General features: G+C 38.7%; 4 protein-coding genes and 2 non-coding genes across 7 annotated transcripts; 4 read left to right on the forward strand and 2 right to left on the reverse strand.

The window, feature by feature from the left end:
• Window positions 1–157: 157 nt before the first annotated feature.
• LOC121960173 lies at window positions 158–2968 on the reverse strand. The gene is made up of 6 exons (XM_042509785.1): window positions 2558–2968; window positions 2331–2445; window positions 1672–1784; window positions 1395–1494; window positions 1073–1194; window positions 158–905 (listed from the first exon to the last, which is right to left on the reverse strand). The coding sequence occupies exons 1-6, from the start codon at window positions 2646–2648 to the stop codon at window positions 781–783; spliced, it is 666 nt and encodes a 221-aa protein (XP_042365719.1). The 5' UTR covers window positions 2649–2968; the 3' UTR covers window positions 158–780.
• Window positions 2969–3247: 279 nt separating this feature from the next.
• rpl28 (ribosomal protein L28) lies at window positions 3248–6112 on the forward strand. Its single transcript, XM_042509370.1, has 5 exons — window positions 3248–3271; window positions 3829–3916; window positions 5054–5177; window positions 5742–5860; window positions 5975–6112. The coding sequence occupies exons 2-5, from the start codon at window positions 3836–3838 to the stop codon at window positions 6062–6064; spliced, it is 414 nt and encodes a 137-aa protein (XP_042365304.1). The 5' UTR covers window positions 3248–3271; window positions 3829–3835; the 3' UTR covers window positions 6065–6112.
• A 3915-nt stretch (window positions 6113–10027) lies between these two features.
• pdcl (phosducin-like) lies at window positions 10028–13549 on the reverse strand. Of its 2 annotated transcripts, none has more exons than XM_042509296.1 (4): window positions 13476–13549; window positions 11784–11971; window positions 11474–11655; window positions 10028–11123 (listed from the first exon to the last, which is right to left on the reverse strand). In XM_042509296.1, the coding sequence occupies exons 2-4, from the start codon at window positions 11956–11958 to the stop codon at window positions 10560–10562; spliced, it is 921 nt and encodes a 306-aa protein (XP_042365230.1). In that variant the 5' UTR covers window positions 11959–11971; window positions 13476–13549; the 3' UTR covers window positions 10028–10559. The 2 variants fall into 2 exon arrangements, with proteins under 2 accessions (XP_042365230.1, XP_042365229.1); XM_042509295.1 differs by having other exon boundaries at window positions 13454–13543.
• A 1547-nt stretch (window positions 13550–15096) lies between these two features.
• rpl37 (ribosomal protein L37) lies at window positions 15097–19107 on the forward strand. Its single transcript, XM_042508684.1, has 4 exons — window positions 15097–15175; window positions 15938–16073; window positions 16799–16883; window positions 18806–19107. The coding sequence occupies exons 1-4, from the start codon at window positions 15173–15175 to the stop codon at window positions 18873–18875; spliced, it is 294 nt and encodes a 97-aa protein (XP_042364618.1). The 5' UTR covers window positions 15097–15172; the 3' UTR covers window positions 18876–19107.
• Window positions 15787–15866, forward strand: LOC121960335. Its single transcript, XR_006106966.1, has one exon. It is a non-coding gene; the product is annotated as a small nucleolar RNA SNORD72 (small nucleolar RNA).
• LOC121960334 lies at window positions 17935–18014 on the forward strand. Its single transcript, XR_006106965.1, has one exon. It is a non-coding gene; the product is annotated as a small nucleolar RNA SNORD72 (small nucleolar RNA).
• Window positions 19108–23439: the final 4332 nt, after the last annotated feature.

Consider the following 23439-nt stretch of genomic DNA (forward strand, 5'->3'; position numbering starts at 1 on the left):
ATACTTTCATGATAAGATATGTTCAGTTTTAACTTGACAAAAAAAGTAATGTTTTATGTTACAGTAAATATTTGAGCATAAGCTTAGGGACAACTATTGTCCCTAAGCTTAAGTAACTGATGCAATTTTTTGAGCATTTTTTGCCTCAATTTGGGTTATTGTATAATTTGTCCTAATTTTCATTTCATGTGGCATTTAAAAAAAAACACAAAGTGGTGGACCATTAGAGCAATACTGACATCCATAGAGCCATGTCACACATATTGCTAAAAAGATGGAGCTTCCTGAGTTTTTAAATAATCTGCTGTATTTCTGTTAGCAAAGACGACTCACAGTTACATCATTATGTACAGTACAAAATCAAAATTAATAAATTGTCATAGCTCGACTGTTGGCAACACTTATATTAGATAAACACTTTGTTTACAGCTATGCAATACTGATGTTTCATATGATACTGGCACTTGTGTTCAGCCCATATATCTGACAAAGACGTACTAGCAAAGTCAGCACGATATTAAAAAGGGGCAATATCGACCTCATTTTAACTAAGAGGCGACTCACTAGACGTTTCAATTATTGACAGTAAGTCCAAGCAAGCGTCGACTCTCCAAAGTCCGCTCAACAATTCATAAAAACGAAGACAGCTGCTTCTATAGGTAACTTGTATTATTATGATCTCCCGGAGAGATGTGCCAGCTCTTCCCAGCATTGTATCATTCAAGTTCATCAGTCGTACAATGTCTTATTTCTGTGTAAAATGATGTTGTCCTCCTCGTTTCATGTCGACAGAGTTCGATTCTGAGCGTCCAGTGCTGCTTGTGCTTTCTGAACAGCGAGCTCCAGCATGCCGTGGTCACTGAGCAGCTGTTGGAGAGCAGCCGGCTCCATCTCCAGCAGCATACCTGCACACACACATGCAGAAGAAAACAACCAAAACATAATTCAGACTTTATCCACACCGTACAAGACCTCTACCATGGGGAAAATGATAAGCTTTAAATGATATGACATCAAGGAAGATCAATTTTTTTTTCTCGAGTGAATGCCACAACAGAGAGTATCAGGTCACCTGTAATATCGTTTGCATGAAGTGGATCCAGCTCCTCCACCAGTGAGAAGATTTTCTCTCCTATCCTCTCTGTGTCGTCAGCGTCCGACGTGTCACTTACGTCTGTTTCCTCCATGTCCTGCCTGAAGGGAGGCAACAAGAAAATTACAGCAAACATATGATTTAACTGTAATTTTAATTTTAATTCTTATTTTTGGCTGATTATACACTAATAAAATCATATTTATTCATATTATATGTCATTTCTGCCAATAAATACATACACACTGGACCTTTAATGTTTTATTTTGTAGATTTACATTGAAAGTCATAAGTCGCTTACTGCTTGAGCGTTTTCAGGGCAAAGTTCACCTGCTCTTCCAACAGTTTTGGATCTGAAAGAAGGTTTAACACGACCTCTTTGTGCTGCTCCAGAAGCATTCCTGTTGAAGAACAGCAAATCATACCTCAATGCATTACACACTAGTCGCTCATAGATTTATTTGCATGCAAATGATATTAAGACTAAGTGCACAGCCATGCTAGCAGCTCTGCTGATGTTGCTGGTATTTTTCTGCATTACATCAGGTGTTTGCTGAATCACAGGACTGGTTGCTTACCTGTGATTTTCTGTGAGTGACCCGTGTTGTAAACATCCACCAGCTCAAACAGCTGCTCCCCCAGAGAGTCAGAGGACACAGACACGTCATCCTCGTCCTTACATGTTCCCTTGCTGCAAAAAAGTTGCAGTGATGTCAGAATGCCACTTTTTGGCACTTTGATGTGCCATTTCGAAGAATCTGACATGCACATATATTCCTTGTTCCCTAAATAATACACTGATCTAAACTAAAACAGCAGATGCTGCCTTCATAGGCAAAACAAGACATCCTGTTTAATCGTATAACAGTCTTTTTATATTAAATATACCCTTCTGCATCTAAACATTACCTCACTTCTCTACTGGGAATTGATCCAGTATTAGATATGAGAACTTAGTTTGTTTTTAAATGATTTTTCTGGGTTGAACTTGACCATGAAACAGTGATGTTGGTTACTGGTTGGTCTCACTGGAGCAAAAAAAATATAAATATATAAATATATTGACGTGAGTGTGGCTTTTTGTTTTTTCTTGTCATGTATGTTCGTTGAATTTCTGTGTTTTATTGCAAAAAAAAAGGAAAACTGCTAATAAAATTTTGATCCTCCCCAAAAAAATTAGGACTTAGGATGGTAGAGGGAGGAGATCAAGTCAGCACCCCCTCGCCCGTCGCTGTACCTGGGATCCTGTGACAGCTGCAGAGCTCTGAGGGCTTTTTCCACAGCAGCAGTAAGTGTAGCTTCATCCTGCAACATCTGACTCAGGACAGCAGCCGGCAGCTCCAGCAACATACCTGGTAGACACAAGCAGATTTACAACTTTGATTGCATGTTTACTATATGTCACGTGTTTACTCGTTACTATGGCGCAAATTTGTTTTATAATGTCACGTAACAACAGCTCACCTGTGAGTTTTCCAGCAGTTTCTTTGTGTTTGGGGTAAATCAGACTGTATAGTTTCTCACCAAGTGTCTCCAGATCTTCTTCTTCGTCCATGTTTGACTTGTCACATTACGACACTGCTTGCAGATGCCATGTCACACCACACTGTGACTGTGTAATGAGCCGTTTTACACCAGATATGACCCGATGACAACTTTTTGGTCCTCAGTTTCATCCAATCACAACAACATCCACAGAATACTTCACAAAATCTGCGTCCAAAACGAATGATTTTTACTAAAAGATTCGTCTGGTTTACTCTGTACGTGCTCCCTACACGAACTCATATTTTAATCTAAAAATACCTCACACGTTTGTGGTTGAAGCAGCTGACATTTGGAAATTTATTTTTTTTTTTTTACGGCTGTCTGTAAACACGGGGCGCGCATTAATGACGTTGAGGTTTTACAGTGCGCGGTGAGGACGTGTCCCTCCGCTGAGTTTTCGGTTAACTAGTACTCAATAATATCACATTAAAAAGTATTATATAATGTTTAAGCACTAATGACACCACAACTGTAACGACGTATATGATTCAATATATAATTTAAATTTGTCAATTTGTTTGTTATATATTATTTATTTTATTAAAAAGAAGCCGTATGTGCGCAATGATCTCTGACAGAGGCACCGTAAAGCGGTTTCCGGCCTCTCCGGTCCTCTTCCTCCGCTAAAAGGTAACGTGGTCGCCTCGGCAGCTAATAGCCGCTCACAAAAGTGTCTTTTTTCTGTCTCTTTATTTGTATTCAGCGTCGAAAAGTAAGATAAAAATGCTCTGGTGTCTGTTGTACACCTTATGCGACAATAAATGTCAATGTACATAGTACAAATAGACAGATATATGTGTGAGCACGTCGCCCGGGTTAGGCCTCGTCGTGCTCCTTTAGTCCATTGAGCTGAGCTATGTGGCTAACTTTAGCAAACTGTGTTTCAGCTCAACAACAGCGCTGTTTTATTCGTGTGAGTGATAACGTAAAAAGCACTTTGTATAGTGTGTTATAGAACTTTATCATTGGCGAATAATACCCCAACTCAATTTTAAGTGATCCAAATGTCGCGAAACCAAGTGAACACGTTGAGCTAACGTCACATTAGTAGCTAAAAAGATGGTAGGATACAGACATGACGCTTGTCAGTTGCAGATTGAGTCTGTATGTGTAGCTGCTTGTTGATGTTGCTTTTAGCTGGGCTTGGGAATTACTTCGCTAAAATTGAAGTGGTATGTTTTGTCCAGGTTCATCATGTCGTCCCATTTGCAGTGGATGGTCATCAGGAACTGCTCCAGCTTCCTCATCAAGAGGAACGGACAGACCTACAGCACTGTGAGTACACCGCCTGCCTCTCTGCTCACACACACCTGACCCACACACCTGTCCCACACACCTGACTCACACATCTGTGTCCCAGTCTAGTATCAAATATGAGCATCACAAGAGGTTTGAATAAGTGGTGTGTTCATATTGGATCGAAGACAAAAAAAAAACTGTGGATCAGGAGGTAGAGCAGGTTGGTCATACATCATGAAAATGGCTGTTTTATCCCCATTTACATCTGTGTGCATGTCGAAGTGTCCTTTACCAACACGTTTCTCCAGGCAAGACAGCTCTGCTACCATCTGAGCGTGAATGTGTGCTTGAATGGATTAATAAGGGGCAAATTGTAAAGTGCTTAGTCTGGTGGAAAGACGCTATAATGCTTCTCCAAAATATGTTTTTGAGTTTGCCATTTTTAATATGGCATTATATAAAACTAAATGAGGAGGTGCTCAACCATTGAACTTACATGCTACTGTAATACTGCCAGTAAATTGTAAGTTGACTGTGTTGAAGCAAACAAACAGGATATAATGGGACTGGTCTTGGTGGTAAAATTAATTTGTCGTTGCCTGTCTTAAATAATGACGACAGTTACAAAGTTTGTGTCCTTGCTGCAGCAGTTGTGGGTTCACTTCCAATCCTGGCCCTTTGCTGCATGTCGTCCTCTGTCTTTCCCCATTTCATTCTCTAAGCTGTCCACTAAAGTGAAGGCACAAGCCCTCAAAATAGGGCTAAAGTAACAATGCTAAAAACAATAATAATAATAATGACGAATTGATAACAATGATAATGATAATAATACATTTTGCTTATAAGGGCCTTTCAAGTCATCCAAGGACACTTAACTAAATCAGATAAGACAGTCAGTACATAATAAAAGATAATGAAAAAATAATAACAATAACTAATAATTTTCATAGTAGCTGCTGATTTTAATCAACTTATCCTTCAACTCCAAAGATGTAGCACCATCAAGGGCAAAAGTAATTTATTATTATTATTTTAATGATAAAAGATATAAAAAAATACTAATGAAACGGGTGTACAGATAAAATAGTTGTCCATTTTTGTATGTACTGTCAACTGTGACAACAACAGAAGCTGTGCAGTGGGTTAATATGAATCAATCCATTTATGTGACAGGAGCCCAACAACCTGAAGTCCAGGAACTCTTTCCGCTTCAACGGTTTGGTTCACAAGAAGACTGTAGGTGTGCAGCCAGCTGCCGATGGCAAGGGAGTCGTGGTCGTGCTGAAGAAGCGTGCAGGTAAACACTTGAGATTGTTCTCATCTACTTCCTTTGTCTTTAAAACAAGTGATTTACGGGGATGAATGTATACAGGCTTTACCTGCTGATCACAGGAGGTGTTGAAATGGATTGAATGAAAACATTATCTATATGTATATTTTACAGCCTGATAGCTGTTCAAAATGAATGTCATAGAGCTGTATTTGCCAAAATAATTTTTCATACGAGTGACATTTTTATGAGACGGCTGCTCCTTTTTTGTAACATTGCTCTTTTCCATACACAGTTGTTGTATTTTCATTGCTCACGCTCTGACTTACAGAAAGTCAAGATGTTAAATAGGCAGTTTTAGCAGGTTGCGGTTCAGTAGATGAATATGTAGCCACGGTGGATTCCTGGAATTGGCAGAAATGCACTGAGCTGTAATAACAAGAAACGCGGTATAGATGAGCATGACACTTAAAGAAAGATGCAGCAAGTTTATGTAACCTGAGACTTTTTGCGGTCGCAGGTTATTGTTTTTTTATTATTGGGATTGTAACAGCTATTATGGTAACCGTGGAATGTTTATTTGTTTAACAGGCCAGCACAAACCTGCCAGCTCTTACGAAAAGATCACCATTAACAAGAACTCCCGCGCCACCCTCAACAGCCTGAGGCACATCATCAGCAAGAACAAGTACAGGAAGGACCTGCGCATGGTGAGCTTAATCCGACAGCAGCATTTCAAATTGAGTTACCACATCGGTTTATATGGTGGACTTTGTATTTTAAAGCTTTCAGGAACGTAATTTGAGTCTGACTTGTTTTTCCAGGCTGCCCTGCGTCGTGCCAGTGCCATCCTGAAGAGCCAGAAGCCTGTTGTGGTCAAGAAGAAGCGCACCAGGGCTGCCAAGACAGCATAAACTGATACACATGATAATTAAATAAAAGCTTCTTCTTTGGAAAAAAAACACATAATTGTCATGAGTCTTAACTTGCATTCGCGATCCTAAAGCAGGTATCTGACGACAGTCATTCGGTGTGGGAATGAATCGAGTTAAGTATATGGTGTTATTTAATAGAGATATTCATATTGGGAGAGTGTAATTGAGCAGCAACTCTGGCAAAATGAGCTGCAATTTGATCAATGAAGGATCAAATCAGGTTTTAAAAATTGGATTAGATGGTGATTTGGTACATTTTGTGCTTCAAGTAAGAAAAAAATACAGTCAAATGCATCTGAAGGATCGTCTTTCCTCCCAGTTTGTTCTCTGACACATGGCAGCGTAATTGTGCAGCTTTTTGACCATAAAACAATGGAACAAACAGGAAATACATTGTAAGCAGCACAACCTTGTGTTTCTATAATATTTTAAGTGTCACTAATAACTGTGCCGCTTTAGAGACATGACTTATTTCCTGTGTACCAAAACAAGAAGTAATGTAGCTCTCGGGGCCTGAAGTAGGTCAGTAAGTGTGCACTTAGTCTTACTGACGTCTGTTTGTTTCACTCTCTAAAGAGATGTGAGCTCCAGACAAACCTCTAAAGGCTGTGGAAATTCAGTTGACATTCACATAATCACTCAAGGATATACTTTCAGCAGTGCTTTTATTCTTGGGCTCACAGTTTTGATTTTGTCCTGGTGTCCATGTGTGTGTCGTACATGTGACAGAAATGAGCTGCAGCTAATCAAACACCAGGAGGTTGTCTGTCTGTCTACATTGATTATCGATGCACCCGATTGGCACGTGGCATCTCTTTTTTACCCACGTTTTTGGACTGTATTTCACACGAATTCATCAGAACTTAAGTACTTAAGTTTATTTACACAGCATACATTTAAAACAGACTATACCAAAGCAAACTGGGACTCCTCTGTTGCATTTAGTCACAGCGACCACTGATGTGGAAACATTGGATAGATTTTAAAAGCAGCCCCACTGGCAGCTTTCCACTCATGGCTTTGGAAAGACAGAACAAACTGATGTCACCTCCCCGTGAGTTTAAGCTGGTAACGTATACTGCACCAATCATTTCTGAAGCGAAGCGCATCTCTTTTGCACGAGACTGGGACGTGCCTACGACAGGGATGACAGTGAAGATGTGATACAGGCTGCGTGCTGTGCTCGCTATGAGGGGACTAAGGCCAGTGCTTTTGCTGATGCCCTTGGTCCTGCTGGTCCTGCAAGGTTGGAGCTTTGAACTGCAGGATACAATTCATGCGCTGATAGAGGAGAATATCCACCTTCATGACCGGCTGGAGAACCTCACCCAGGCCCTCAGGGAACTCAAACGGATGCTCTGGCATCACTCAAATGGTACCAATTTACCATCTTTATTTAGACTTTTTATCCTTTATATGAATTTTTCTTGGTTCTTATTTTTACTCTTATTCTGATTGATTATTTGCTGCACTTTAGTGCACATATTGCATTTTTTGTGCCAATACAACCGTTAAACTGAACTAAAAAAAACCCCCACATTATTAAACATTATTCTATAATTCCACAAGATTTAATCTTAAAATACGGCATGTATGCCATAAGCCCTCTAGTGCATTGCGGGACAACTATTGGGATGCATAATAATTTTATGAAATGTGTTTTTTCGGTCCCCAAGGTCAAAACAGCTGCCTGCTCCTTCCCCTTCATTTCCTGTTTGTGTCCTGTCTGTTCTCTCTTAATCCTTTCCATGCTGTATTCATTTATCCATATTCTCATGTAGTTTTCTTTTTAGTTGTTAGACCTCATCCGGCTTTTGTGATTAATACAGACCCAGATCATCATGAACACCACGGACATCACAATGAGGATGTCCAGCGTCTGTGGGACGAATGGTCGCAACATGGTGTGTATCATCAACAGTGTGCTGGTCTCCTCAGCTAACTGAAGCATTTCAAAGCTTCCACTGATTTACTGTATTGAGCGTGCAACTTGTGTGAGCCCATACCATTAGTTGGCATTGATCTGCAGGCTGCAGTGAGGCTCACAGGTCATGCAGCACCAGAGGGATAATGAAATGTTAATCAACTCCGCCACAAATGAGCCTGCAAGCAGCACAGTAATGATAGATTAAAGTAAAAGTTCACTCCTAAATCAATCATCAGTCATTCTCTCAAATAAAATGCAGCTATATAATGCTTGAAAAACTCAACAATGATGTCTCTTTACAGAAATCATGACCTGGTTACTTAAAATAATCCAGACTTTATTGTGTGCAGTTTCATGTAGGAACTATTTTCTCTCTTCTCTGAGTGCCATTTCACTCAGTTACACTGGAGAGAAGTCAGACATCTTTACTGATAACTCCAAAACTTGGCACCTCACAACAAAACAATCTACACTGATAAATAGCACTACAGGTAACAGTTTAGATTGAACTGTACTGTCCCTTTAATTAGCTAACTATATGAGATAGTGTGACAATATTTCTCCTTCCCTGCAGGTATCAGCGCTGAAACCCATCTTTTGTTGGAGAATGCCTTTTGTGGACATGACCTGCACGACTCAGCTGCTCCCCTCTATGAAGAAAAGACCCTCCTGCTGCTGGCGTTCCCCTGCCTCACTCTGCTGCTGATGAGATTTCTCTAGGCTACATTAGCCTGGTGTCCGCTGAACTTCAACTGTTGTGCATGTCGCTCAGTTTTTAATACAAAGTTATTATCCTGTGGCCAGTAGGGATAAATGCAAACTGTGGTGTGTAGCTCTGAAAGAATTGAGGGATGAGTTTTGATATGGTTGCAACGATGAGAGTAAAGGATTGGATGAGTTGCCCTAAACACAGTCTGTGTTGGACCAATCACCTCTGCAGAATTTACTGAAATGGAAAGGAGCCCGTTGATGCTGTTGTGTCATCGCAGAGGAAGCTGAGTTACAGCATCGTGGTTATATGGGCAACTCTGTCATGTTTTTTCTTAATAAGATAGTGATGATAAATCGATATTTGTAAGATTTTCAACTTTCGGCTGCTCAGTGAGCCAAATAAATGTAATATATGTCTAAGTTTTCAAATGTTAACAAATAAAAGTGTCTTTCACTATTATTTTTCATGTGATTAGGACTACTTATTTTACACTTTTCAGCTATAAACACTAAGACAACAAGTAGTTTGGATTCATTTCGAAATGATCATGGGTTTAGACCTTTTTTCACAGCAGACAGTTTGGCTGGTAGCAGCAGAAGCACAGGTGGAGCTAATAACGTTAGCGAGGGCTCTGCTCCGGCAATTACCCACATAAACTCCATCTGTGGCTGACAACTCCAGCTGTCTGAAGCCCACATCTGTAAATACTGGTATTCATCTCTGATCTGATGATCTGTGAGTACAACACATGGCTACTAATGTCATGCAGCCGAATCTGTTAACCATTTAATCACTGATTTAGATCAGCTGAATGAATGTGTTGGCAAGAAGTTTTTATTTAAATATCTGACAAATGCAGAACAACATTAGAGTTCATTTGGAGTTTGGTTTCTGGCCAGGCCCCAAATTTTGGGGTCCACCAAGTCCTAAAGAAAAAATTGTCCCCTTTCGCTGCTAAATATTCCACTATGTTCACCAGCTAGTTTTTTTTGTTTGGTGCTTATGTGTAGGTAGTGTGCAGTTCATCTATCTGAGCTTTTTGCTGAAATCTTAGCTAGAAATGAGGGTGGTTAGCACAGATATGAGTTGGAAAACCAAAAACGCTCTGTGACACTGAAGGAAAATGCAGAGCAGATCTGTGGATTTATTTCTTCAAGTCTTTAATGTTACCCTAAATCAATCAATCCACAGTTAGTATAAAATATTTGAAAAGCGCAGCTTTAACATTCCTAAACTCCTTTTCGTTTTATTGTCCATCATCCTTACTTTAGACCACTCGGATAAATAAAGATACAACAGATGGTGAGTTCAAACATTTCTTTATTTTTCCTACTATCTGAAATGGTACAGCACATATAAAAGTTATAAAATTAACTAAAAGTCAGTTTGGGCTGCAGGATTAGTTTTCTACAGAGTGAAACATGTTTAAGACGATGAAGATGTACGCGGAACAAAAACAGGGAATGTGTTGAAACACAACAAATAAATAGTCAACCGTCACAGCTCAAACAAAACACTTATAATCTATCCTCTACAGCATTCTCGCTGTGTATAACAGGTCCTCTATGTTAATAATGGCTAGAATTTAATTAATTATAACTTATGCTTACCATGTATTATCATTGTCGTGATGAAACTCACTGATGTTATGTGTGCATTTAGTTTTGGTTCTGCTTCAATGCTGGTTGCATGTTGCTGTGTGAGTGTTAACATGGCAAGCCTGACTCAGTCCGTCATCACTACGGGGGTCCACTTACATAAAAATGATTTATCGTCCATGCAGACTGTGTGCGAGTGTTTCCCAAGCATATAATGCATGTTAAGATATTATGGCTCTAGTCTATATCAAGGTCAGAGTCATCATCGCTCACAGTGCTCTGTATGATGGCTCCATTGCGAATCGTCTTCGGGATGATCGGTGCCTTGTCGGGCAGCATGCCGTACTCCTGCAGCAGGGCCTCCACGTCTACAGCAAAGAAGTCTTCCCCGAGTTGGTCTGTGACTCGCACGAAGTTACCGATCAGGTCTCCTCCTTTGTAAACAAGCAGTGCGGGCAGTGCGCTGTCTCTGAACAGTGCGCTGGTGCTGATGGCCGAGCTGCGTACGCTGCAGAACTTGACCAGCGGGTATTCCTGAGCCAGACACATGAGGCTGCCGCTCATGGCCTCACAGCCCGGGACGTCCGGCTCATAGATGTGGATCATGACCAATGTGCATTTGTCCTCCTTGTCCAAAGCCTCCAGGAAGTCCTCTCCGCTGTTGAGCTCGTAGACCTGCGCAAAGCGTTTGCCACGGCAGAGCTGGCGCCGCATCTCTTCAATGCGCTGCATGCGGTAATGCTGGAGGAAGTCTTCGTCATCCTCTTCCTCCTGGAGCATGTTGTACTCTTGCATGGTCATCTGTGGGGTGGACAAAGAGGAAAAGATGTACAGTTAGTAAAAGGAGTGGTTTGATATTTTGGGAAATAAGCTTTCTTGCAGAGAATTACATAAGAAGAAAAAAAGCTGCTGTCATGTCGATGCAGGAAATAACTCTACAACCTGCAGACGGTTAGCCTAGCTTAGCACAAAGAACGAGTATCGTCCTTAAATAATATCTTTTTTGTATTAAAACTTTCAACAGCAACTGTTGTGGCGTAGTTTCAAGAGAGAGTCACCCATGTGCTGCTTGCAATGAGGACTAAGGCAGCTTTTTTTTTTTTATACAGCATTTCCTTTACATGTATATATTTTGTCCTCATCCTGCTTACTTTGCCTTTGATTTTGTCCTTCATCTCTTTCTGTTTCTCCTTGTCTTTTTGCAGGTCGAGGTCAGAGCGGCAGGTCATTGACAGCTTCTTGATCAGCCTTTCCATCTCTTTCTTCTGCTCTTGTTTCTGCTCCACCTCAAGCTGCTTGTACTTCCTCCAGTCATTGATGACACCCTTTGGTCCTGAGAGAGAATGGTTAGTGTCACTGTAATGTCTTGTTCCAAGTATGCACAGTGGCCTTATTGGAACATTACTTTTCTGTGTGTGTGTATGTGTGTGTGTGTGTGTGTGTGTGTGCTTGTATTATCACCTGTGTTGACAGCACTTCCATCGGCGCTATAGTCTATCTCCGGCTCATTGACGTCAGCGTTCCGGATGGTCTTGTTCTCCCCATCCTCGTCCTCGTTGTCACTGCCTTCGTCCTCGCTGCTGCTGTAGTAGTATTGCAGCTTCTCTCCCAGAATCTTGTCATCTAGAGTCGTCATGACAACAGCTCACCTGAGGGAGCAGTAATCAATGTCTTAGACAGGGCAAGAAACCATAACAGGAGGAAAAGACATGACATTTATGACAGCGTTTGCATTGGAGCCAGAGTTTATTAGTGCAGCTGACGCACAGAACATGATCTGTTTAGAAACCAAAACTTAGGAAAATGAATGCACACAATTACATAATAAACATCAGTCCACATCAGGTAATGTATGTTTTTTTTAATCTGATGGAAGGATTTTTACAGACAAATTGAAACAACAAAGATATGATGGGTTATAGTGTGATTTGCCATTTCTGCCACAGTAACTGCACTACAACTGGCACCAAAGTCTGGCTCCAATGCAAAATTTGAACATGCGTCACTGACGTCATGACCTTTCCTTCTGTTGTATTCTCCTTGAGACAGGGCACCATTGCAATTGTCTGTTTTATCAACATGGACGAGCTCATCCTTCATCTTTGTATTGCATGAAGAGAAACATTTTTAAGGCACATCAGTATGAACCAATCTAATACACTTGAATGAACAGATTTCTTTTTTTAAATAAGCATGCCAATCTCAATTGTTGCGCAACTTGACTTATAATTTGCATGAGCAGCAGCTGACAATGAGACAACACAGCCATTATGTTATCTTTACAGCCTCATTAATTTTAAAAAATACAGATTAAAAGCAGCCTAATCACACAATAGTGAGACAGATTACAATAAATAAATGGAGCAGAATAATCCAGATTGACAGCCATCCTAGCTGTCATAGGTTTTTCAGAAAGGGCTTATTTCAAAAATGGGACATCGGCACTATACATAGCTTACACTAAGTGTGCCAACAACACTTGAGCTGCCTGAGAGGCCTTTAATTATGCACTGAGCCGTAAAGCCAACTTGTGTGCACAGATGGAGACACAATGAGGCAGACCCCACATATTAACCCCCCTCACTTTTGACAGTCGTAAGGCTGCAATATGGGAAACAATATAATGTATAACTACAGCTTTTTTTGTCTAAAATTGTTGCCATTGGGTGGCTCTGCAAAATCTTTATTTCCTTTGAAAAAATGCCTTCAACACATGTAAACAGCAGGAGCGAAATCCTACAAACACCTTGCGAACTAAATAGTCTGATCCCTGGAGATGTGACAGCTACCATAGCTAAACAAGCTAGCTACCGTTAGCATGCTCTTAAATATTACTGCTATTTCCTCCATTACCTGGGCGCCACTTGAAGGAGTTTAGAGACAATCCAATTATCTTATTTATTACGTAGGACACAGGCCAAACCGGTGGGCACAGCCGATGTTTAAGAGAGTGAGCTAGGTTAGCGTTAGCCAGCTGAGCTAGCTTCCCTTACACTGACTCCCTCTATGGTGTCAACCAGTAAACATTAGCCAGCCGTTAACCGAGTGTAGATTAAATTCACCTACATTATACACCACTGAAAAGCATTAAAATATAAATAACTTATTAATGGGCTTTTTTAAAATCTTACCTTGATTATTTGACCAACTCACGTTAGTAAAATATCCAGCTAACTCCAGCTAATCCGCGAGTTTAGCAGTCAGCGACTCTCCCGGAGTATGATGCCTTCATGGTTCAGGAAAATGTCGTAAATAAAAAGCGCAGGCGCAAAACGGTGTCGCTAAATCTGTTATGTTTGTACAACTTTGTAAACACAATCATTTACACTTCATTTTAATATCACAATTACTCTACACACGACAGGAAATCGAGCTGCAAAGCATTTTTCTACTGTTATTGCCATCCAAAGTTGTATTTCAAAGAATTGTAGTGATATTCTGAAATGGCCGAATTGTAAACCTGGGTTTTACTGAGAGCACTTAAAGGCAACATGACAGTACACACCGTTCATCCGGGTTCCTCCCACTGACGTATAAAGAGGGTGATGCTGGTAGTGCAGGATATAATATATCCATGAATATAATACATCCATGAATATATCTGTGGATGTTGAGCACTTTTTCAGCACATCAACTAGTTTGATGATCCAATTAACAAAAAAAGATATAATATTTTTCTATAAGAGGGAAGGAACAGACTATAAAAAGTGCTCATCTTGAACTTTTTTATTTTGTTGGGAAAATATTTCACTCACAAATGTAAATGGAATGAAAAACTCCCAAAAATACAACAATCCAAAATAAAATTTAAAGCACAACTCACAATTATTACATGGACTGAAGGACAAAAAAGCTGAGAGAACACTGAACATCTTGGAAACTATGAACTTTGTACTTTTATTAGATACCCCTATGTGTATATGTATACATGTACATAGCTGTATATAGGCTGGTGTCTTTTTTGTTTTCTTTTTTTTCCTCACAGCACATTTTGGTTGTGGTGGTGTGCTGTGGTGTGCAAATATGTCTGTAATATAAAATTTTATGAATAATTTTAAAAAAGTATATCTGTAAAGTGGAAAAGACAGAATTTCTACTTTTTCACAGTATTTACAACAAAATGTTTTGGATTGATGTTGTAAGCACAGATCAGAGGTACTTGTACTTAAACTTGAGTATTTTCTTTTCATGTCATGTTATACTTTGACCAAACTACATTTTAGAGGGAAATGTTGTACTTTTTACTTTATTACATTTATTTGAACGTTTCAGTTACTTTACAGATTAAGACTATTGCATAAAACACATAAAAAGAGCTCATAGAATAAGATGCATCAGAAATTAAACTACCAAACAGTTTGTACAAGTACAGCTGCAATGATTACTTAATCAATTGGCCAGTTGACAAAAAAATGGCAAATATTTTGAAAAGAGTTTTTTCAAAATATAATTTTGACTTTTGGGGGAGTTTCCCATTTTTCCTTTTTTAGTTGTTTTGGGTTTTTTTTATTTGCTTTCAAATAATTTTGAGGTTTTGGGGTGTTATATAGCATATTTTATTCAATATAAAATTGAGTTATGGGGATGCTTTTTCTTTTTTTTTAGATCTAGAGTTGGCACTTTTAACAGTCTAAGTGTTTTTCCCGAATATGTGTAATTACTTTTACTTAAGTATAATGTTCATTGCAGGAGCTAACTTTAGGTTAACTTCTAATAAATTGGGATGTTAGCATATTAGCAAAATGCTACATGGGGTCACATTTCTGTGTTACACAGGAAGCAGCGCGGATGTAATTTGATGGTGCGCGAGCTCCTCTTCCGGTCTCTTTTCCCTTAGCCACCGGACGAAAATGGTAAGCAGAAACGCTGGCAGACAAAGATCTGTTAACATCTGTGTAATGTGCGGTTTATCCGACATGGAATCTTGGTGTTTCCATGTCGGATAAACCCAATAACTTTTTGGGTGTAGTATTTTTTTAAGATGAAGCTTCATTTGAGTAAAATAAAAGTTGTTCCTGTCACATCAATCCTAGCATTTATTTTCAGCTCATAGCATTGAGCTTCAGCGGTCAGAATGGGCCCAATTTAACCGGGAGAACACCAAAAAACGTCAAAATCACTCCCAATACAGTCGTTTATACCTAGTAGCGTACCAAGGACGAATTAGTGTAATTATTCGTCTTATAAAGGTAATGGCAGCTAACTATGTAGCCTACTAGCTCTTCCATAGCGGTTAGCATAACCGGCTAGTCGCTTCATGCAGCAATGAATGTGCTTCCCCATAATGTACACACTGTCTGCGCGAGACGGTGACAAAAATCATTTCGGTTGCTGAGGATGAGGACTTGGACGACTTGTTACCTGTACTAACTTCTACATCCGTTGTTATGCCAAGAAGGAGGCGGTGATTTAATATTTCTGCTCTCTTTACATTCAACAGTGAGCGCAGATTACTGCTTCACGAGTCTTGTCAGTGATGTTTTCAAACACAAATGTCTGAACATATGACTTTCTGTGATTCACTCTTCTGTGCTGAGACGAGACTGTCATAGCTGTTAACGTGCAGTGACATTTTTGGGAATTGTCGCTGATTTCTTCATATTCTCACCTCTCAGACGAAGGGAACATCATCTTTCGGAAAGCGCCGGAACAAGACGCACACCCTGTGCCGTCGTTGTGGGTCCAAAGCCTACCACCTGCAGAAGTCCTCCTGTGGCAAGTGTGGCTACCCCGAGAAGCGCAAGAGAAAGTGTAAGTCATTCAATAACATGCTGAGCTGTTATCTTACTGAACACTTGTGCCCCCCAAAAATCTGATGTTTTGCAGCTGGAGCTTTGCTGGACATGTACTATCTGCAGGTGATACAGAAACTATCCTCCCTCTCAAATATAATATCCAGATGGGAACAGTCATTGATTCATTAAGATAATTGTGACAAGAAACTGTGTTGTAGGTCTGGGCAATATAAAGATATTATACTGTATAAAGAAATATAAAGATCTTGTAAGGACTATATGTCGTCTTTGATGTTGGATATTGTGATATGATATAAATGGTACTTTTTCTTGATTTTAAAGGTTGCGTTACAGTAATATGATGTACTCATCTTAATTTATCAGACAGTTCTACTTGTTTTAATACTTGCCTTTACCTATTTAGTCATTATATCTACATTACTCATGATTATTGCCCAAAAATGGAATCGTGTTAATATTTTTTCAAAGTGCCAATAGTCATTCCTACATTATTGCAACATCAAATAAGGAATTTGTTATTTTTTTTAAAGAAGTAATGTTCAATTCTGTCTCCCACTAATGAACTTCTTTTGAGGAGATATCTTGTGTTGAGATATAAAAAAAACTTGTAATTTCACTATGTAATTTTCAGCCTATACCGCCCAGTTCTACTGTGTTGGTAAATTATTCAGCTGCACAGATGTGAACGGCCAAGCTGACTACTGATGTTTGTTTTTGTAGACAACTGGAGCGCTAAGGCCAAGAGGAGGAACACCACTGGAACTGGCCGTCTGAGACACCTGAAGGTTGTCTACCGCAGATTCAGGTACGATTTTTAGATGTTGTATAACACAAGAGCAGAATTTCAGTGTGTCCAGAGGCGCTGCGGATGGTTATGTGCTGATTCCACTGTGAACATGTGTTTGCTGTCTTTGCTGCAGTCCACAGTTATTGGGCTTTTAATGTTGTAAAAAGATGCTTGATGCTTAAATTCCCTTCTGGAAACATGTCAACACAACTCAATAGCAGAGCCCGTGTTTGTAATTCAAGTTGATAAATCAACATCGTTGACCATGATGTGGTTTGTTTAGGGTGTTAACGGTGTTTAACAGTTTTTGGAGTGGTTTCATGCAAACATATCTTCACTGTGGTCTTTGGCTTAATTAAATCTGTCAAAGTCTTAGCAAGACTCCTGCATCTTACTTTTCAAGAGGAAGCTCATACCTGCATGTTTTCCAAAATTGATTTTAAGGCTGTGATGTAAAACTGTAAAAAAAAAAAGAAACCTTGATCAGGCATGTTTATTAAAAAATGGCAATTCATATTACCATTAGATGATTGGTGTTTTTGACATAGCATCATGACAAACATGTTGTACTGGCAAACAAACATTTGTGTAAACAATTTTAGGCAAGCGTTTACAAATGTCAATGCTGAGCAGCTGTGATGGTTGGACTGAATGTTCCTATCAGATTTTTACACCGAGACTGTAAACATGAAGCTGTAAACCAAATATCTTTGGTAACATGATCTGCCAACAATATTAATGTCCCACAACTAGACAGTGTTTTTTTTTTTTTTTTCTTTTTTCTGTCTCGCTCATTTTTGCCGTGGGGAACTGACCAGAGAATATTTTCACCACCAGGTGTAAGAGTTAGTCTCCCACAGGCCTGTTCTCACTTTGTATCTGTAATGTGTCTCCAGTGGACGGCACTCTGGTGTACTTTATTGTGAACAGCGCTGGTTTTTTGACAACATGTTATTTGCTGTCTGTGTTGTCGCGTCAGATTTGGCAGAGACACGTGGTGCTTCGCCAAATACTGCGAGATTATTTTTTAGCAAACCGTCAATGGTCTTGTTATAAGATTTGTCAATGCTGCTTACCGATGATGGTGAAAAAAAAAATGTCTGAACAAATGAATTCAGCGTGATATCAATGTTTTCTCTGAGGTAAGCATCATAGGAAATACAAGATGTGGGACATTAAATAGCCTTAGTGGTGTTTCTCAAAAGTGGAGCGCTGAGACACTTCCAAGTGTCTCAAACAAAAATAACAACCAGTTTGATTCTAATTTATTTTAATCGCTTTTATCAGCATATTTAAGTTGGCTGCCATGTTGCAGGTTTTAATTTGATAACTTGTATTCCATTGTACAAAAGCAGACCTGGTTTCATTGAGATTGGATCAGATTCTGGTGTTGTTTATGCTGGCTCCATGTTCAACTGGGACGCTTTAGTGGAACTGAGCCATCGTTGTTATCGGCTACACCCCAGCGTCCCCCGAGAGAACAAAATGTGCGCTCTCAAAAAAATTCTGAGATTGGATGCCAAATTTTAGTAAACGTCGTAGTGATGACGCATTTCTTTTTAGATGACTATTTCTCTAAAATTCCACTGTTTGTGTGCTAAAAAAAATGACAGCATCATTTGTGACACTTTGTTTATTCTACCGTGTTAAACACGGAGAACATTTATAGTTGGGGAATTAATCACCAGCTCCCAACAGCTGTGGTTATTTCAGCCAGTTAGCTCGCTGGTTAGGTGACCAGCCGATAACTACTGGCAGACAGGAAACTGTCATCAAGGAAACCTCTGAGCAGATTAAGAACAGATAATCCTTTACTAGTCCCACAGCAGATAATACAGAGGCATGACTTTTTCACCAGGAATTTCAGTGTCATACTACTCTAATTATTTGGCATTTGCTGCATCAACGTCATTTTCTGTTTTTTTGTTTCTATTTTTCAGGAATGGTTTCAGGGAAGGCACCACCCCCAAACCCAGACGTGCTGCAGTGGCCGCCTCCAGCTCATCCTAAAAGACACATTTTTGGTTAAATAAATGTGATGTTAAACAGGAGTTTCAGTCTTTGAGCCTTATTGTTTGGCCAGTCCTGGCTAACGGCAGTTCATAATTGATGTGATCAACAGAGTTTATATACACAGGGGGTTAAAACTTTATTCCCACTTGGTACATTTGTACAAATCTCTAGTAAAAGTTGAACTTTTTGTCAAACACAAACCTGAAATAAATGTTTTTGGAGACATCAATTGTTTCAATGTTGAAGATTTGTAGCTTCTGGGCTGTTTTGAGTTAAAAAAAAAAAATACAAGCTTCTACATCTGGAATTGATTTAAACAAATCTGCAAAGGTAATTGAGTAAAATGTGGAAACAATCACACTAAAAGCTACTCCCACAATGTTGTGAAACTGTCTGGGAAAGTTTTCACATAGTCACCCACCTTTGACGTCCTATGTCTGTCTTAAAAACATACAACTTTTCTATTAGCAAATCAAATAAGCTGTTTTCAATCATTCTGAAAAAATCGGCATCAGAGCACAAACATAGAAGCTTCAGGTGTGAAATGGCAACCGTTTGCCTTTTGATACTGAATCAAGACTGATAATTATTTGGATTTAATTTAAAGTTATGATCCAACAAATGGCACAAACTCTTCTCAGGGTAGAGTTAAGTCCAATGTTCATTTATCAAAAACATTTTTTGATCCTAGTGGTTGAATATATTTATCATATATATATATAATCAATGCTGGACTGTTTTTCTAACTTTAAATGGCATGAAGCAATTCCAATAAGTCAAATTTTATACATGATTTGGCAAGACTTGACTGAAATTACAGTGACAAAACTGGATTTATTGTGATTTTTTTAAATTATTTTTTTTTACAGCAGATTCTATATGCTGACCTTCTGCTGCTGGGAAAATAGTATCCTTAAAGGTATTTTAGCAGCCTAGTTGAAGACAAAATCAATGAACAAGGTTCCCACGATCATGAAAAACCGGGAAAAGTCATGGGATTTCACAATTACATTTTTCAGGGCTTGAAAAATCAAAATCATTGAAAGTTTTGGAATCTCGTTTATAATGAAATTGTCACAGTAATCTTGCACGTAAAACATCCCATGTTAAGTTATATAACAGTATTTTTTCATTTATTTTTTTATTTTTTACAATCGTGCGTTTCTTTGTTTTCTCCTGGCACTATCGCTCAATCTTCATGTATGCCAGCTGGAATTATTAGTTTGGAGAGTTTGAATCTGAATTTAAAAAACAAAGAAAAAAAAAAACAAAACTGTGCAAGTCAGGCTGAAAAAAAGGCATTATGGATCCTTGAAACATGGAAAAAATTTGACATTTTGTTGATTAAAAGCCTCAATCCAGCTTGTAGACAAAACAACATCAAAACACACAGAGGACACTGTCCTGCTGTGGCTGCAGAATGAAAGGAAACAGGTCTCAATCAGGGGGCCCAGAGCCACGCAGGGGCCCTGCAACGTTCAGATACTTTCACATGGCCTCAGGTGAACTGTCTCCAGGCTGCCTAGAACTTGTAGCATCCTCTTTCACTAAAAAACAAAACAAAACAAAACAGTGCAGCTGGAAGATGAACTGCAAAGTGCAGTTTTAATGGCAAACAGCTAAATATTTAACAGGAGCCAAACTGGATACTTGGATTTTTCCACTGATGACTGGAGGGAAGTCAGTTTACATCTGAGTCAAACAGCCAGAGTGAAGAAAACCAGCAGTCAGGGGTTGTGGAAATGTTTGTGGATGGGAATTTATGAGGATCAGCTCCACACTGACCAAAGAGAAGTGAAGTTTTGTCCTGTAGAGGCCTTCCTCGAGAGTCAAAGTGATCCTGGTGAAGCAGAAGATTAACTCTCAGCAGGATGGAGACATTTAAACATGCATTAACCCTTTGGGACCTGCATCGTTTTTAGTTTTTTTTGTGTCTTTCCCAATCATTTAAACTTTTGAAACATTGAGCAAATTTGTGTGATTTCTTTCAAAAACATGGGATAAAAAGGTAACAGGAAGATTCACATGAAATGTCTCACAAGTTGCAAAAAAAAAAATTATAAGATGTGACAGGAAAATTACCTTTAAAATTAACTAAAAAAGTAACTAAGGACAAATACCAAAAAAATATAATTATAATATGATAATTATCAGAAATTATTATGTTCTGTTACTTTTCTTTTCTTTTTGTTTGGCTAATTTTCTGTACTCTTTTTTGTCTTTTCTTCTTTTTTTTTTTAAATGCTCATTGCCTGCCTTCCATCTTTTTTTTTTTTAAAAGAAATCAAGCCAATTCCAGGCTCTTTGAAAGATCTGTCCCAAGACTTTTAAAAAAAAGTTTTCTTCTTATACACAGCAGGCAACAGCAGAGCCTCTGTCTCTGCAGTGAAAGAGTACATTGAGTGTTCAAAGATTTCAGAGCTGTTTTTCTCATTTCCCTGATTTGAGCACCTGCCCCGACTCTGTCAACAAATGTAATCGCTTTGTCTGTTGGTGGATCTGGCAAGTCAAACATGATCTGCAACTTCCCGCTGCAGAGGGAGAGAGTGGCGTCAATCACAGATAAGCCTGCGAGGATTTCTCAGCTGCAGTATTTCTCAACATGAAGACTGCTGCGGGGTTTCTGCTCTCTGCTCTGACACCATACTCTATGTGAAATACTGTTGTTTTTGTTGTTTTCATCTTTCGAGGGCGTACTCTTGCCAGTTTTCACTTGTTTACTTTCTGTATTGTTGATAAGGTTGCTATGGAGAAAAATAATGTTAAATTATTGCCAGCTTTAAATGTATATTTTGTTGTCAGGAGCGACATCTCTTTTCTTGTGCTGCTTTCAGACGCCTTTTTCAAATATTTAAACCTTTTGAACCCTGAGCAAAAAATCATGCTACAAATTGCAAGAAATATGTAGATTTACAAAATTATTTTTAAAAAGCTTGGGAAAACTGTGTACAGTAAAAATAAAGAAATAGGTTAAACTATAATTATTGTAATTGAGTATTTAAAATCATGTTAAAGAGCTGTTTTGAGCTTTTTTCTTTTTTCTTTTTTTTTTAAATTCTGGTTGATTTTCTTTTTTCTTTCTTTCTTTTTAACTTAAAAAAAGTATTTTCTGTTACTTTTTATTCATTTATCACAAATATTTCGTCTTTAGTTACTCATTTCCAGCTCCCCATGTTTTAAAGCCAATTTGATCAGGTTTGAAAGGGTTAAATAATGCAGAATTAGACAGGTATTCCCAAAGCAACGCCACTTCTTCTGGGCTTGCTGAACTCCAGATTCAGTCCTAACAGACCTCCTCTACTTTGGCCTTGTGACCTGCGCTGGTGCTGTTTTCCTGCTCTGTAAACTCAGCGTCTTATGTGCGAGTGAAACACGTCACATAAGCATTAGAGCCAGGATGTGCAGCTCTGAGATAAAGAGCCAGTGAGCCAGAAACAACTTAAGAGAGAGATAATTCTTGTTGCAGGGAAACACTGACTCTCAAAAAAAGTCTGCTGCTTTGTTTTTAATATTCTCACTTTTTACATCTGTTTTTAGGCATATTTTAATGTTGTGTGAAGCCCATTGAATTACATCTTTTTGCATGGAATGGGATATGCCGATAAAGATTTCTTCTTCTTATTGTTATTAATATTATGACCGTTCAAAATTAAGCCACATTGAAAACATTGCGGAGTGGTTCCAGAAGCAGATCTTACATCTCGGCAGTTTTTAACTTGTCACAGTACAAAAAGCACAGGTGTTACTGGTGACATTTTGATGGCTTTGTTCCACTGAAATATTCAAGTCAGACATTTGAGCCAGCACGAACAATACCAGGACCCAGAAACTGAAGCAGCTTAATGGAATTCAGCCAGAAAAAATACAATTTAAGCTTTGAATTATTTTGTTTATAGTCAGTGTTTGTGTGCTGTATTAAAGATTGCTCAACAAAATTTGCCTGCCAAACTGCCTTTTCGATTATATCAACTGAACGGTGGAATGCTCTCCGTACACATATTAGAGTGTATTAGTTTCACTCAGTTTAAAACTAATGGAAAAAATGCCTGACAATCTGTCATGTTGTAAGTAAAGTCTGATAACCTTCTTTCAAGAGCTTGCTTAACTTGGCAAGAAATGTCCCACAAATTGCAAGACATTAGTAAGAAAGCGAAAATTAATTTCCTAAAAATTAGTTTAAAAAAAGAAGGGAGGATTACTAGAAAATTATCCAAAAAATAGAAAAATGTCAAAAAAATATATAGTTATAACAATTCTATATTTAAAATTATGCAACAGAAAGATATAGATTTAAAAAAATATATATAATTTTTTTTCATTCTCAGCACTTTTTGGGTCATTTTTTAGGTTTGTGACTTTTTATTATAATATTCAGTAATGTTTTTGTAACTTTTTCTTTTTTTTTTCAAATGATTTGCTCATTTCTGGGCCTTGTCTTGTTAAGCTGCTAGTTGCCCTCTCCCCAAGTATTTGAAAGACATCAAGCCAAATTGCGCAGGTTTCAAGGAGTCACCAAATTAAAGTGCAAACAGAGCCCCCCTACTATCTAAATAAATAAATA

This window comes from Plectropomus leopardus, chromosome 20 (genome assembly GCF_008729295.1).
Source record: "Plectropomus leopardus isolate mb chromosome 20, YSFRI_Pleo_2.0, whole genome shotgun sequence".
Classification (NCBI taxonomy): Eukaryota; Metazoa; Chordata; class Actinopteri; order Perciformes; family Serranidae; genus Plectropomus; species Plectropomus leopardus.